This window comes from Micrasema longulum, unplaced genomic scaffold, assembly GCF_059751315.1.
Source record: "Micrasema longulum isolate JH-2025_06_02 unplaced genomic scaffold, ASM5975131v1 h1tg000197l, whole genome shotgun sequence".
Classification (NCBI taxonomy): domain Eukaryota; kingdom Metazoa; phylum Arthropoda; class Insecta; order Trichoptera; family Brachycentridae; genus Micrasema; species Micrasema longulum.
The window spans coordinates 522,114-537,906 of record NW_028277402.1 but is presented as its reverse complement, the minus strand read 5'-3'; the positions used below and the strand labels follow the sequence as shown (position 1 = coordinate 537,906).

The window sequence follows — 15,793 nt, the reverse complement described above, 5'->3', positions numbered from 1 at the left end:
ACTTAGTGCCTTTTACATGTAAGTTACATATTATAAAATACATACATGTAAGTGAAATAAGTAAAATATGGTATTTAAAAGAAATTATTACAAAACAGTTATTTGCAAATTAAGGATTAAAAAAAAAAAAGATACACGGTTTAAAAACAATATTACTAGTAATAAAAATACTTGAAAAATTAAATATTTGGTGATAGAAATATTTTGAACCTGTAAATAAGAGAGAAAAAAAGTAAGAAAGCAACGCATATTAATAAAAAAAAAATTAAAACAATTTTGAATATCACTAAACGAAGATTTTTCTTTTTTAAAATACATGTATTTAAATCTAAATCTACTACTTCGGTAACTAATATAAATATAGGCATAATAACATACTGTTAAAAAAAAATTGAAAAGGAAAATATTTTGTACTTTTAAATAAAATCAAGAAACGAAAAGAAAAAAAAACATTAATAAATAAATTTAAACAATTTCGATGAATGAATACTAATTGATCTAGAACTATTAGGTACTAGCTACTCCTACCCATAAAATATAGGTGAAGGGCCATGCTATATAAACTAAACTTAACATGGAATGAGTCACCAACGTCTTGGCACTTATTGCCTAGAGCGTGAAGTCTATTGATGACTGCATTTTTACCATATGAAGCCGAAGTGTACAACGTCGAACATGTACAAAATTATATTTATGAAAGCATAAAATAATGCCAAGAAAGTGTTCCACAGAATTACAAGTTGAGAAATCCACTTAAGTTAGGAAAATAAAACATAAAAATAATTGTGCGAAAGAGTGTACGAGAATGCGTGTTAAGGGTGAGTGGGTATGGGAAGAGGTTTAGTTTTGAAGAGTGCGTTTGTCTCTTAAGTTTGATTTGTCTAACCCACATCAATAACAATTATTATTATACCTTATTTTAGACAGTTTCAAGTAAAAACCATTTTGACTATAAAACAATAAATCATTATGATTGATTCTTCATAACTCGCTTTCTAAGCAAATATCACTTTTTGATTTTCACAGCCTCGTATCTAAAAAAGTGCGATTTTACAGGAGACATTAAAAACTTCATGACTTGCCATACAAAAATCTGTTAACCTAGAATGAAATTTCTATTAAGGATGCATCTAGGTAATTCAATAATTTTATTTATTTAATTCCTTGATGTTATTAAAAACGTTAATTTAGATACGATATGCAACCCTTTTTTAGATACGAGATCGTGAAAGTTAACAAGCGATATCGCTTTTTTTCCAGCTCAAGTTAAGCTTTTTGAATTATTTAATGCACAAAATACACAATTTTATCTTAGCACAATGATATTTTTTTTGTGTCCTGACTTACAACACAATATACAAAATAATCAAAACCGAATTAAAAATAAAATAAAAGATACAAATGATTAAAATTTATACAAGTCAAGAAATGGAATGCAGAAAAGTGATTTTATAGTACATGGCAATATGTTATTAGTATTTATAGTTATTTTATAATTCAATTCGGCAATTAATTGATTGTAAAAAAAAATCAAAATAGTACATTCAAGTAAAACTGAAAGATATTTCATCACCTATCAAAACTAAATTTTAAATAGGCCATGTAGTGATTGTTAAATTTAACTGTTTAACTCGTTTTATTGTCAAAGCTAAATGAGATAAAAGACTTTGTTTAACCTAAAACCTTCACACAATTTTAGATTTGTTTTTATGATATAGAGATTCAGCTTTGGTTTCCATAAATAGTACTCGTACCTACGAAAAAAGTACCGATCTTTAGTGATAAAAAAACTATGTTCCAGCATTAGTTTATAAAAATACGGAATTTCCTATAGAAAATTCCACTGATATGCATACGAGTACATAATGTAAGTAACGTAAGTAACATAATTATGTCCTTTACTCCCCACGACTCTGGCTAAATACCTAATTTTGTATTGTTCCGGGGTCTCGCGGTGAAATACAAGATTTTTATGTATTCAGATATGCCAAACGGCGTTATTCATTTATTGATGACATTTATTTATTAAGCGCGGATATTACAATTTGTACGAATTTCGAAGACCACCGAAGAGCATAATTTCTAGACATAAATAAGCGGACCCTAATTTGCATTCGCCGCTAGCTTAGTGAGGAGCCACGTGACCACATCGCCGAGCTCCGTATAAGGAAGAGCCACCGGCGCGCCGACACAGAGATGCGCGCACTGTCCGTGTGCGTGCTGTTGCTGGCGCTAGGGGCCGCGCGCGCGCGCGTGCTGTCGCGCTGCGGGCTGGCGCGCGAACTGGCCGGCCTGCTGCGCGCGCCGCTGGCCGCCACCGCCACCTGGGTGTGCCTGGCCTACCACGAGTCGCGCCTGGACACGGCCGCCGAAGGCCATCTGAACGCCGACGGCAGCCGCGACCACGGCCTGTTCCAGATCAGCGAGCTGTACTGGTGCGGGCCGCGCGGCGCGTGCGCGCTGCCGTGCGAGCGCCTGCGCGACAACGAACTGGAGGACGACGTGCGCTGCGCGCTGGCCATCCACGCCGAGCACGAGCGCCTGTCGGGCGACGGGTTCACCGCCTGGGCCGTGTACCGCCCGCACTGCCAGGGCCGGAACGTCAAGAAGTACGTGGCGGGGTGTGCGGAGAGCGACGGTATCGCCGACCTGCGTCTGCCGGAGGCTGACTTCGAGGGCGAACGATCCAACTTTAGTTTGACGACCCCTTCGACTTCCGCTCGCGTTGTCTCGTCTACCGCATTCGACATAGATAAGCTCGTTCCCATCACAACTTCCAAATCTACGGAAAGGGAACCCGATGCCGTTTCACGAGTCGAACCTCCGACGCAGGTTACGCCGGAATCCGTGTATCTTTCGACAGAAGCGACGTTTTCTACGAGAAGAACTACCGAGAAATACTTCGTTCCTCCTTCCACTCGCCGCACGGTGTCGATTACCTCCTATAACACCCCTACTTCGACTACACAACAGCCCACTAGAACGCCTTCAATATTTACGCGAACATTCCCTCCGACTAAATATAAAAGTGAAGCGACTCGACCGACGTTTAGCCCATTTACAACCGAAAAAATTCGTTACTCCCCCGTCAATTTATTTACGACTACCAGTTCAAAATTTTCTTCTTTTAATTCCAATACATTAGATACTAGTATGATTAAAAAATTCAGCCCGCAGACTTATCCGGCAAATGTTATACTTTTAAAGCCGTTTAGTAATGTAACTTTCAGCAATGTGTTAAATAAATCGATCGTGCATAAAACAGTTTCAGAAAAGCCAACCACTTTTTCTTACGTAACAGTGAAATTACCGAATGCGTCGTCTGTAAATTTTCCTGAAATTTCGACAAAGACGAAGTTTGAAGCAACCCGAAAAAGCACAACTAAAAGCACATTCTCGACTCGATTTGAAGTTTATTCTACCAAATCACCCTTCATGTATATAACTCAGTCAAGGAAACCCCCTGTTAAAAGTGTCATGCCCACAGTGCCGACGACGAAATTTTCTTCGATTGGATATCCAAGTGGAATAAATAGTATTTTCCATAATACCAAAAGAAACTATACATCATTTGATGCGCTGGGTGTCTTCCGATACTACTGAAATAATACATGGATTATGGAACCCAACATTAAAGTTACGAGAATTCAATTATAAGAAGCTCACTCAGATTATTGAATTATGTAAATTGTTTGGTAGTATTGGGCGGGCAAGGCTCGCCTCTGATTGTTCCTTGACACCGACTCAAGGCTAAGCAACTTTTTGCGCCTTATTTGCCGTATTCTCATAGTACTTCTTCATTATTAAAATGGTCGTGTGTAAAGGATTGATTATTATTCCATGTACACAAGGTGTTACTCACGAATATGGTATTTGAAGAACTCGATGAAACGTGTCAAAGATCAAGATCATTGTAGATTAGAATACATACTTGTAATAAAATTATACGGCCTCTGGTTAGATAGACACCCTTTGAATCATACCTATTTTTTAACTATAACTTTGTCAAAAAAATTAGCTAAGACGTATTAATTGTTAATATTCAATACTTTTTATTCGTTTACAAAATTGACTAAAAAACAAAATAACCAGTGTCATACTGGTTGGTGATGTCATTACGAAAAAAAAAGTGTTTTTTGCGTTTTATTTGCTGTTCTGATGAATTTATTTTAGACTATAAAATCTCATTTTGAAAATACTGATAATTTGGGTGGATTGTATTCCAAATACAGAATATATGTAATAAGTAAGCCAAATTTGATAAGTAAATAAACCATTTAAATCACTAAATGGTTAACGTAAGTACAAACATACATAAATTATGACGTATTATTTATAACTGGAGTATGTTTTTACTAATAAGAATTTTTAATAAAATCTTATAACTATTTTAGTTATGCTGTGTATGCGATGCGTGAATTAAAATATTTTTTGTTATCTTATATGAATTATAATTTGTATGGTATTAAGTACTTATATTAATTATTCACTTTCTATTAGGTTTAACGAAAAATGAATATAGGAATTAATATTGTTGCTACGATTTGTTCTTAGTATTTATGTTTTGACCACCTTCACTCATGTCACATCTATCCGATTGGTATTTAATAAGCTTAATTAAATATTTCCCGTATCCTCGTATCGTCTTGTTTTTTTAGATCCCTAAAATTCTATTCCTTGATAATATGTAGTTCCAACTGACAAATAACATTGGTTTTACGTTTCTTTCGGGTGAATTAATGGCGTTGTTTGAAACCACGTTTCAATGTTTACGTGCATGTGCACAATTTTCAGTATTCAGTACATATGGTCATAATAAAAAGATGCTACTTTCTAAAACGATTTTTAAAATAAGTGGTTTATGACAAGGTTATTAATACCTACATCAAATGTACTATGTGTATGCAAATATTCCGTGCGATTTTACGCGATGTTGAGCTACCAACTACCGACTATTTATTTAGATATTCTTTAATATAAAATACATGTTTATTATGTGGTTTAATTATTTTGATTGAGAACCCTGATTCCTTCTCTTGAAATTCTCAGTAACATCTATTTGCACGTTGTGCACGCATTTATTGTAAATGTTCATTGTTTTTATTTATCTAAAATCATGTAATACATACTATAATTGTTAATTTATTTATTTATTTATTTATTTATTTATTTATTTATTTATTAGTTTATACATACAATGTTACAAAATGGCACAAAAAACACTCTGGCAAAATTCTGCTAGTACTAGGAGTAGGCTCAGTATATGAAGGGTCGGCAAGCCAGAAATATTAATACGCCTAATGTTGCAATCGGTTCCTATATGGGCAAATGCCTGTTCTAAGAAACCGATTTGTTGCGGCAAATATGGTTTACGAATATTTTTCCTATAAATAAAAAAAACTATATTGAAGAAATAAAAAAAAAAACCGTTATAGCCCAGAAGAGAAGAAAAGAAAAAAAAATTTAGTTTACATTAAATGTAAAAATACAATTAAATACACAAATATAAAGCATACATACTTCGTACATACATATACACATACATACATATATACACACATATACATACATATACATATATATACACACATTCATACACGATATATATGCACATGCGAAAATACAATAAATTTATATATGATTCAGTGGGATAGCATAATATTTAGATTACTATCTTCAATAAATTCTCCGATTCCTTACTTCCAATGTCTGTCAACCAAATTTTTAAATTTCTTTTCAAAACTGATGGTTTATCAGATTTCCAAAAAGACGGTATCAGGTTGTATAGTTTAGGTCCGTTATATAGAAATGATTTTTGGAATACCGCTGTACGTGCTATTGGAATCACCAAATCGTTTCTTACTGTACTCCTGGTTAAGTGCGCATGACTCACAATCACCTGAGTGCTCCTATTTTTGTGGATGTCAAGTATTACTTTCCTCATGTAGATTTGCCTTAAGCCAAGGACGTCTAAGGATTTGAAAAGGCCTTCACTCGGATGATTGTACGGTTTTTGCAATATTATCCTCAATATTGATTTATGTACCTTAACCAAGGGATCAAGAATAGTCTTGGCAGCTCCTCCCCAACAAATACATCCGTAGGCCAAAACAGAGTTGCACAAACCATAGTATATACTTTTTATATCTACAATGGACAATATGTTACGCAGTGTTATAAAGATATAGATTAGTTTCCTAACTCTACCCACTAAATAGTTAATGTGTTTTCTCCAGTTAAGGTGTGCGTCAATAAAGATTCCTAAATATTTGATGTCTTGTACACATTCCAGATGGTAGCAATTACAGCTGGTAAGCGTGTTACAATTTGTATTATGAATTTTTATCCTTAATTCTATTCTTGGTAGGCCTTTTATATTTGGGCTGAATTTAACGTATTTTGTTTTCTTTGAGTTTAGTGTCAGCAAATTATCTTTGAGCCAGTTTTTAAGAATATTCATTCCTGTTTCGGCCTTAACATGTGTTTCCTCCCAATTATCACCTTCAAATACAAGAACTGTATCGTCTGCAAAGGTGATTATACGAGCGTTAATATTTAAATTACACAATTCGTTTATATATATAATAAACAGCAAAGGTCCTAGCGTACTACCCTGTGGTACCCCAAAATTCATTTCTAAAGCAGTACTGCTGCATTCTCCAATTTTAACCCTCTGTAATCTGTTGGAAATGAAACTGTGTAACCAATTTAGAGGTCTACCTGTGATCCCAATGTTTTCAACTCTTTTTAAAAGAATTTTGTGCGATATGGTGTCAAACGCTTTTGCCAAATCAAGAAAAATTGCAAGTGTTTTCTTACCATTGTTAATGTTGTTTACTAATGCTCCGGTTAATTTTTTTATTGCGTCATCTGTGCTTTTACCTGGTCTAAATCCAAATTGGTTGTCACTAAGTAAGTTTTTACTCTCTACATAATCGCTTAGTCTATTTTTGAATGCTTTCTCCAATACTTTTGAATATGCACTTACCAACGATATTGGTCTGTAATTTTCTATATTCTGTTGATCACCCGATTTAAAGATTGGTTGCACTATTGATTGTTTAAGTTGTGTTGGAAAAATTCCTGATGAGAAACTTAGATTGAAAATGTGCGACAGAGGTTTGGCAATGAAATTTTTAAATTGTTTTAACATAAAAGTATTAACAACGTCAGGACCCTTGGAATACGTTTTTTTTAGACTAGTGATAATTTTAATGATTTCTTGTTCTGATATTTTATTTAGTTGAAACGATGGCATTATGTTCTTGACATTAATAGATGATGCTAGATTACATTCATTCAGTTTGGATTCACATAATATAGCTTCAGATAATTTAGAACCTACTGTAGTAAAATATTCATTGGCAATATGGGCTATTATTTGGGGATCATTAGTATTTGTAGAGTCTGGCAAAATTATAGATGTAATTTCAGGCCCCTTTTTTGATTTAGTTTTTGTAATTTCTCGAATTGTTTCCCAGATTTTACCCGGAGAATTATTGTTACTCAGGAGATTTTTATAATATATCTCCTTTGCTCTTCTAATAACATATTTACACACATTTCTGTATTTTAAATAATATTTTTGTTTACTTTCATTAAGTGGATCTTTTTTTGCTATTTTATGTAAGTGATTTCTCTTATGAATTGATTTTACAATACTATCCGTAATCCAAGGAGTAAGATGAAATTTTTTGTGTGCCACCGACTTACTGAAAGTATTTTTATCAACGTAATGTTCAATTTTTTTTACAAAAATATTCATCGCTTTGTCAGTGTCAGTTTGTTGAAGTATGTCCTCCCACAACTCGGATTCGAGGTCCCTTGAAAGATTTGAATAGTTTATTGAATTTGTAAATTTATTAACTTTCTTTTTTGGCGTGTTTATTCGGATACTAATACCGGTGGTGTAATGATCGGTTATAGTGTTCTGTATAATAAATGTAAGAGAATTGTGCACGTTACGAGTATTGATATGGTCAAGGCAAGATTCAGAGGTACCTTGCACTCTTGTCGGTGCGTCTATGTTACATATGAAATTGTGTTCAGCCATAACGCACAAGTAGTCTTCACACTGCCTGTGCCTTTGGCCCAGCGTATTAATATTAATGTCCCCTATGATGATACTCCGCATGGCCCCACTGCACTGCCGGAGGAGGAGATGCAAAGACTCCAAGAATGTGTCAATATTACTATAAGATGGAGACCTATATATCGCAAATATGCATATATCATCTTCAATCACAATTTTTAAACAATTACCTTGTTCCATGCATATTTCCCTCACATCAGCGCGCATGCTATCCCTAACGTATACTACGACTCCACTATTTTGATTTAAATAATTTTGTGAATGATATTCCATATAACCTAAAACCTGCTTGGACATATATGCTTCGTGCAATCTACACTCAGAAAAAATAAGAATGTCGAATATAACCCTTGATTTAACAATATCCAAGAACGTCAAAAAATCATCCAGATTTTCCATGGTACGTATGTTTTGATGAATTATGTTTAACTTTGTCGATCCCCAGTGATACGATAACGCTTCATTTAAGGTTTCAAAAACAATATTTTTACTAGAAGGTACTGTTTCATCCTGTTCCTCGTAAAAAGTGTTAACCATTTTGAGTAGAACCAATAATAGTGTATGAAAATACAAGTATTCCCAGTAGACCATATCTACTGGTATGATAAAAAAATATTAGTATATTGACTTTGATGTTGTACCTCAAAATTTTCGTAATTAAATAATTATAGCGGAAAGGCGAATTTGTTATCGTGCGTATGGGTTTATGTTTGTTGTAATACTTTTGTAGTAGTATGGAATCGTAATTAAACATTTCCATCAAAAACAAGAATAAAGATAAGTAAATAATAATTAAAATTAGAATAAACGATGTATAAAGATCGAGGGATGTTTTAACAAAGAGTCACAATTGATTAATAATATTCTCAGAATCTACTAGTATAGGACGTGAATTTTCATCTTTTTTTATAAAAATCAAGCCGTCTTTAGTCCAAACATACCTATAGCTGCGCTCTCTAGCCGCCAGTCGAGCCAGGTACCACAGTCGTTTAGCGCGAACTGTTAAATGTTCGGACACATAGATCGGTGATTTTACGCCCGCCAAACCAATCATTGCTGTATTGAGCCTATCCCCAGCACATTCACATAAGTTATTATACTTTTTCAAGTCCATCAGAAATTTAGATTTTTCAAAATTATTAAAAAGTTTAACCACCACAGTCCTCGGGGAAGCGTTCCTCTGACTGATGCTAGTCTTTTTAGGAGTTATTCTGTATGCAGCCTCGACATCCTTCATATCCAGGCTTGATTTAGTTACTTTACAGATATTAGATACAATGTTTTTGAGCTCTTGTCCCGTTTCATCCGTCAACTCCGGAATGCCTCGGAACTCGAGATAGTTTTGGTTCTTTTTTCTTTCTTCGTGTTCGATTTTGCGTTCCAGTTCGGCAATCCTATCTTCATTTTTCTTGTTATTGTCTCGGATGTTCTGGAGACTATCAGGAAATCCTTCAATCAGCTGCATACTGTTCTTTATCTTATCCACCTCCGGCTTGATTTTTTGGATATTGTCAACCGATTTTTTCAGTAGTTCGATCTCGCTGTGCAAACCGGTGAACATTTTGTCATATTTGTCATTAATATCATCAATGTTTTTCTTCAATATATTCAAAATATCATTTCTAAATTCATTAAATTGTCGGTCGATGATTTTGTGAAGTGAGGCATCCTTTTTACATTCGGTGCATTTTAAAGTGTTGCGCCGCTCCTGGCCCAGTCTTCTGTAGGTCGCCTCGCTCGTTCCGCCGCATGCAAAATGGAAGGTCACTTTGCACGAAGTGCACTTAAATGACTTGTCGGCCGTCGCCACCTCACTACACTCGCCGCATATCGGATTCATATTAGTTGAATTCGTGTGGGTAATCCGTCAAATTGATCACTGAATAAATTAAAAGTTTTGTTTTTACACTTCAGACACTATCAATAGAAATATTATGTCTTATACGAGAAACAAGTTATGTTTAATTATGCGCACTTTCAATTTAATGATTTATTATACAAAACTCGACTAATTATTAATATTTTTGTCGGGAGCACTGAAATTGCCGCGCTTATACGAGTACGTAAACTCTTGTACATGTTAATGCATTACATATTATTTTTATTTATTTTATTTCGAATCTTAAAATAGGGCACACATCAACGTATTGTTATGGCGATAGAAAATATCAAAACTCAATTTGGGACAGAAATAATAAAAATATTGGATATACAGTATATGCAGGTTATACTGACAAAGAGAAAAATAATGTTGTCATTTTTCGCAAATCAAATAAAAAATAAACCAACATTTGTAACACGAGTATAATTATCACGTAAAATACTCGTATATATATATAAAAAAAAACATCAGGTAATCATAATATTATCTAGGGTAAGATTTGAGTGGAAGTTCCTAAGAGCCTTTAAGATAAGTGCAATTATTTTCTTCAATAAAAAATATAAATAGTTATCTTTTGGTAGATTCAATACCTCGTTTTTTATTCTTGCTGCTGGTTGTTGTCAAAACAGATTACATTATTTCAGTATAATAACAATGCAATATTTAGCGCTGAAGGCAATCAATTATTATGTCTTAATGTTATCAAATTGCCAGATAGATTTCATGTTTATGAAAAAAAAACAGTGGATAATTATGTTAATTAACATAAAAATCAGAATCATTGTGACGTAGTCTGGAATGCGTCATTATATATCTAGTTATCTATTTGGATTTATTTAAATAAAGTTATCTCTTTACTAGATAAAGTGTCACGGTGGTACTTTGAAAAAATATACAAAGGATTATCGTAATTAGGAATTATTGTAATATTTAAAATAAAACAAATTTAAATTAAATATTGCAGGATTATACATAGTATAACGTAACTTGTTTCTCATTAAATGCGTCTCGTTAGGGTGATATGGCTATTTATTTCAAAACTCATTTGCGAACACAAATCTTTGGCGTCGTTTATTTTGTTCTATTACTTTGTTCGTTCTGCGTAAAACTTTCAGATAACTTCTTCCTTTCTGTAGCGATATTCAAAAAATAATTTGTAATATTTTAAACCTTAAAGTATAATACATACTGAAAGATATACAATGCCCATTAACAATGCCTGCTTTCTATCTTTCAACCAATTTAAAACGATCAAATTATTTACTTAAGCAAGAATTTAATTTATAGTCGGGGTCTACGTTCAAGGCGCACGGACGGAATGCGGTAATGTGTTGTGACTTGTGACGCAGTCCGGTTGAGTTTGATATTATATTCTTGAATACCTAGGTGCCGATTTTTATCGAAACTCAGTCGGGCAGCGTCAAAACACATTACCGCATTCCTTCCGTGCGCTGGAACGTAGGCCCCGTCGAAGGGTACTCGTATTGTTGAACAAATTGGCGGCCCTTGTGGCATAACGGTTAAAACATTTGGATTATTTAATGTCATATGTTTGTTTTAAAGTAATTAATATTTTGTTACAAAAAAAATCATGGTACAATTACAAAGAATCAAATGGTACATATGACTTGTTTAAAAAGCTTTAACTGTAAAAAGAAATACAGATTCATTTTTATTTTCGATAGTAAAAAAAAATTGTAACAAGCAATTAGTTTTCGATACTTTGGTTTTGAAAAGTAGAAATATATTCAAAATATTATTTATTTATTTGTACACCCTATGGATTTTTACCTTTATTAGCAATCCCGTTAAGTCCAGCAGTATAATATAAGTAAATAAATGAAGTTAAAAGTAAGAATAACATAAGAGAGACAGACTACAACAAAAACTTGTTAAAATAAGGAAATGTACCAACATAGGTATAGTAAGATATTAAATAATTCTACATTTATGAATATACGCACATACATACACATTCATATGCATACATACACACATAAACTATATATATATATATATATACACACATACATATACACAAAAAATAAACATTATTATAAAGATACCTAAAAAATAAATAAAGAAACATTTAGCAAATTCAGAATAATATTAAGAAATTTTAAACAAATTAATTAATCGCCTTTAGAATATTTCACCCATAATTATATAAAAACAAACGAAATATATAAATTTCAACATACTCGTTACCTATCCGGTGTAGTCTAGGTATTGGTGAATTGAAATAATAGTTATGACTGCCAGGAGATTCAATAATAACGCGAGCTGCCGAGTATTTCGAACAGGTACTTTTATGCTAATAATTCTAGTTTATGCCGGGACGTCTAATACGCTATTTGCTATTTTATGTAAATTTAACAAATCATTTATAATTCTTCTTTTTTAAAGAGTTGACATATTCAGTGTACACAATAAGTAATCGTCATCAATATTTTCTGGGGGTATATTAAGTTTATAATTGATAAATCTATGGAACTTACGTTGTACCCTTTTTAACTTTAAAATATGAAGATTGTAATAAGGTGACCAAATTGTTGAATAAAATTCTAAATTACTTCTAACTTAGGAAGTAAATAGTACTTTAAGAGAAGTGATAGAATTGAAATCCTTTACAGTTTGCTGCAAATACCCGAGACATTTCATCGCCTTATTAGTGATTGTATCAATGTGAGGAAATAAACGATAATTTTTCGTCAAAAACTATCCCCAAATTCTTTATTTGTGTAACTCTTCCCAGATTGATATTATTGACGTTGTAACCGAATAACACTCTATCTACCTGTATGGATGTTTGTTTTCAACAAATTTAACTCTATTGGGTTTAGCTTTATCAGTTTTTTTATCTAATGATTATAATAATCATATGTCATGAATGGCGAAAATCTCAAATGGGTTTTTTCATAAACAGGGGATATGATTTTAAATGTATTCAGTATTTAAAGAATATTTTTACGATTCCGACCATTTTACTATAAAAATCTGAAACGAATGTTTTCATTTATAATTTCTTATTTAAAGTTTGATAGAAATAAAACGGCCCGTAACTGGCCAAAAGGGCTGATAACGTCACGCGTGACTTAAATATCCTACGTTCACTCAAATCCTATACTGACATACTCCGACGCGGGCAGCTTGTGGCTTTTTATTTGTTTTTTATAGTTAAATTTCGTGTTTTCCTTTGTTTTTTTTTATTTTATTTATAAGCATCATAGCATTATGAGTGACATTGGTTTTTTACAAAGAAAATCCGATAACTTGCCCAAAATAGATATAATCATGATGGGTATTTTTTTCTCATCCAATACAAACTTTTTAAGTTCCCAGTATAGAAATGTAAAGGCCGCAAGGTAAGGAAATATACAATATTTGCTTCCAGAATGTATTTATTTAATTATTTGTATTATTTGCATGTACTATAAAAATATTATTTCACGTACATTTAATGCAAAATGGGAGTAACGTGACTTTGACACAACATAATCTATAAAATACCATTGCTTGTAAACATCTCTGTTGCTCGAGTGCGTGTTAATGCCTTTTTAAAAATTAAACGTGATTTACTTACCTATTACTATATCAAGCTAGGGAAAATTACGGAGACAGTGCCATAGGTTCCATTCAAGTAAAACGGACGGGTGATATTTGAATGATAAAAAGTCGAGTCACCCCAGTAAATAAAGTTAGAACGAAAGTGTACTCGGTGACGTTGATTTGCGATGAAGTCTAGGAAATAATAGATTCCTGCAAGTGTGAAGACTGTCCAGCATCTCAAGGTCAGTTGCCATTTTGTAAATGCAATAAATTTCACAAATAAATAAGGTAGGTTTTCATACAGCAATTTTTTAGTAATTTTATTTTTTATACAGTTCTACAAATTAAACTTAGTAACATAAGTACAGAAATATAATACAAATATAAACAATAACGTTAAAAAAATAAACTATTTTAGTATTGTAGTACCTGTTAAGCTTTATAAGTGCTAATTTCAGTAGGTACCTACTGTTAGTCAATTTTTATAGTCTACAGACTGCATCATTAAATTTAGTATTTTGTACTGAACAAGACCTACAGAAAAAAGTATGGTGGTTTGTTTTTTTTTTTTAATATCTCGTTTCATAACGTTCAAATGCGTTCAAATATTTTTCCGCATTTTTTCATTAGGTAGTAGGAATGGCCAAAAAAGCTTTATTTGGCCTCTTCACCGTAGTGTTTGTGCACATCGGAACTAAACAGTACTTCTTTCTTATAACTAAAGACATTTTATGCGCGTTAATTAGTTAAAACAGTGTTAAACAACCGATTAAAACAAAAACAACACGTAGGCTATACAGATTCGTATGAATTTGTTTGAACGGTCAGTCAGATTCGTAACGCGTGACGTCACAAGCCCATTCGGCATCCGAATGGTCGTTTTGGCGCCAATTCAAAGTATACGTTTTTAAACCGCTCTGAAAAAATAACGCTTGGACATAAAAAAATAAAGACTATACAGTTACCATCTTAATTTTTTTTCTATTTTTTCGCAAATTAGACTGAAGAACTTCACAATCGATATTAGAAATAATAGTTTTTGGAATTTTGAGATCGTCATTGTTTGTAGACATTATATGGCATGTTTTTATTTTTTCGTGAAAGTATTGACAATAATTGTCTTATGCTGAGTTTAGGGTTATGATTAGATTTATTGTAAGATCTTCATGAATTATCTGATGAATTTTATTTTTAACGTTTCAACTTTCTTATTTTTACTTTAACTGAAATCCCATCAAGCCATTTTCTGTAGCTTGTTGGTGTAAAAATAATATAATTCTGTAAAATATTAATGGAAAAGGTATTTCCCATTTTTTCTTTGTGCCATCGATATTTAAGGATATTTTTGTGGTTTGGGAAATGTTGAAATGACTCAATTCTGACGACTCGAATTAACATAAATTCGAGGACACGAAGTTATATATCCTTAGAATTGACCACAAAATTCAAGATAAATCAACAATTAAATTAGTAGTTCTATTAGTTAATTGAAATTCAATAAACTGATAGAACTTCTAAATTAATTTAATAGGCCCTCGGAACGGATATTTCTTTCGGACCCCACAGTTAAAAGTTAATTTGTAAAATTAAAATTTCAAAAAAGTAAGGATAGTATTTAGATTGACTAAGTGTGAGATCACCGTGAACGATGATATTTTTAGAAGAATTGGTGTAGCTAGGAAGTATGTTTACTAGGGGTGGAAAGACTATTGAATGAGTGTGAGTATCAGGGTGAACGGAGTACTTAAATCAACCTAAGAAAATAAATGTTTTTCACAAGAGGCAAAATTAGCAACATGAATGTGAAAGATTCTCTCAAAAAAATACATGCCATGTAAAATTCATCAAATACTTGAAGATGGACAAGATAAAAGTCAAAATAATCATCGTGCGTGCATGAGGAAGTGAAATATGCACAGACAGATTTATGTGGTGTTCTATCCTCTCTGTCTACGACTAAGAGGAAAGGGTGTGACGGTTTTTTTGTTTGTAAGTAGGAATACCAGCCCAGAAAGAGACATGCCCGGGTGCATGAGCCATTACCTTGTGTGATTTATCAATGTCGTCGGGTTCAAAATGAATATATAATTGCAAATGTATCCGAATGCTTGTAGTTCGAGATAGTTAAATTTGCATACCTACATTTTAAATAGTTTGTACATTTATCCTATTTAGATATGAGGGCCGTATGCTAGAATATAAGTATATTGGAACGAGCCGTGTTTGCAAATAATACCGTCGTATAACGTCAAGTTCTATACATAACTTTA

General features: G+C 32.8%; 2 protein-coding genes across 2 annotated transcripts in view; both read left to right on the top strand.

Moving 5' to 3' along the window:
- Positions 1 to 15,793, top strand: part of LOC148283792 (sensory neuron membrane protein 2-like) — a 55,042-nt gene that overhangs the window by 19,550 nt on the left and 19,699 nt on the right. The gene's annotated exons all lie outside the window — the stretch shown is intronic.
- LOC148283793 (uncharacterized) lies at positions 2,197 to 4,641 on the top strand. Its single transcript, XM_088243234.1, has one exon. It carries the CDS (start codon positions 2,197 to 2,199, stop codon positions 3,601 to 3,603), a length of 1,407 nt encoding a protein of 468 aa, XP_088099360.1. The 3' UTR covers positions 3,604 to 4,641.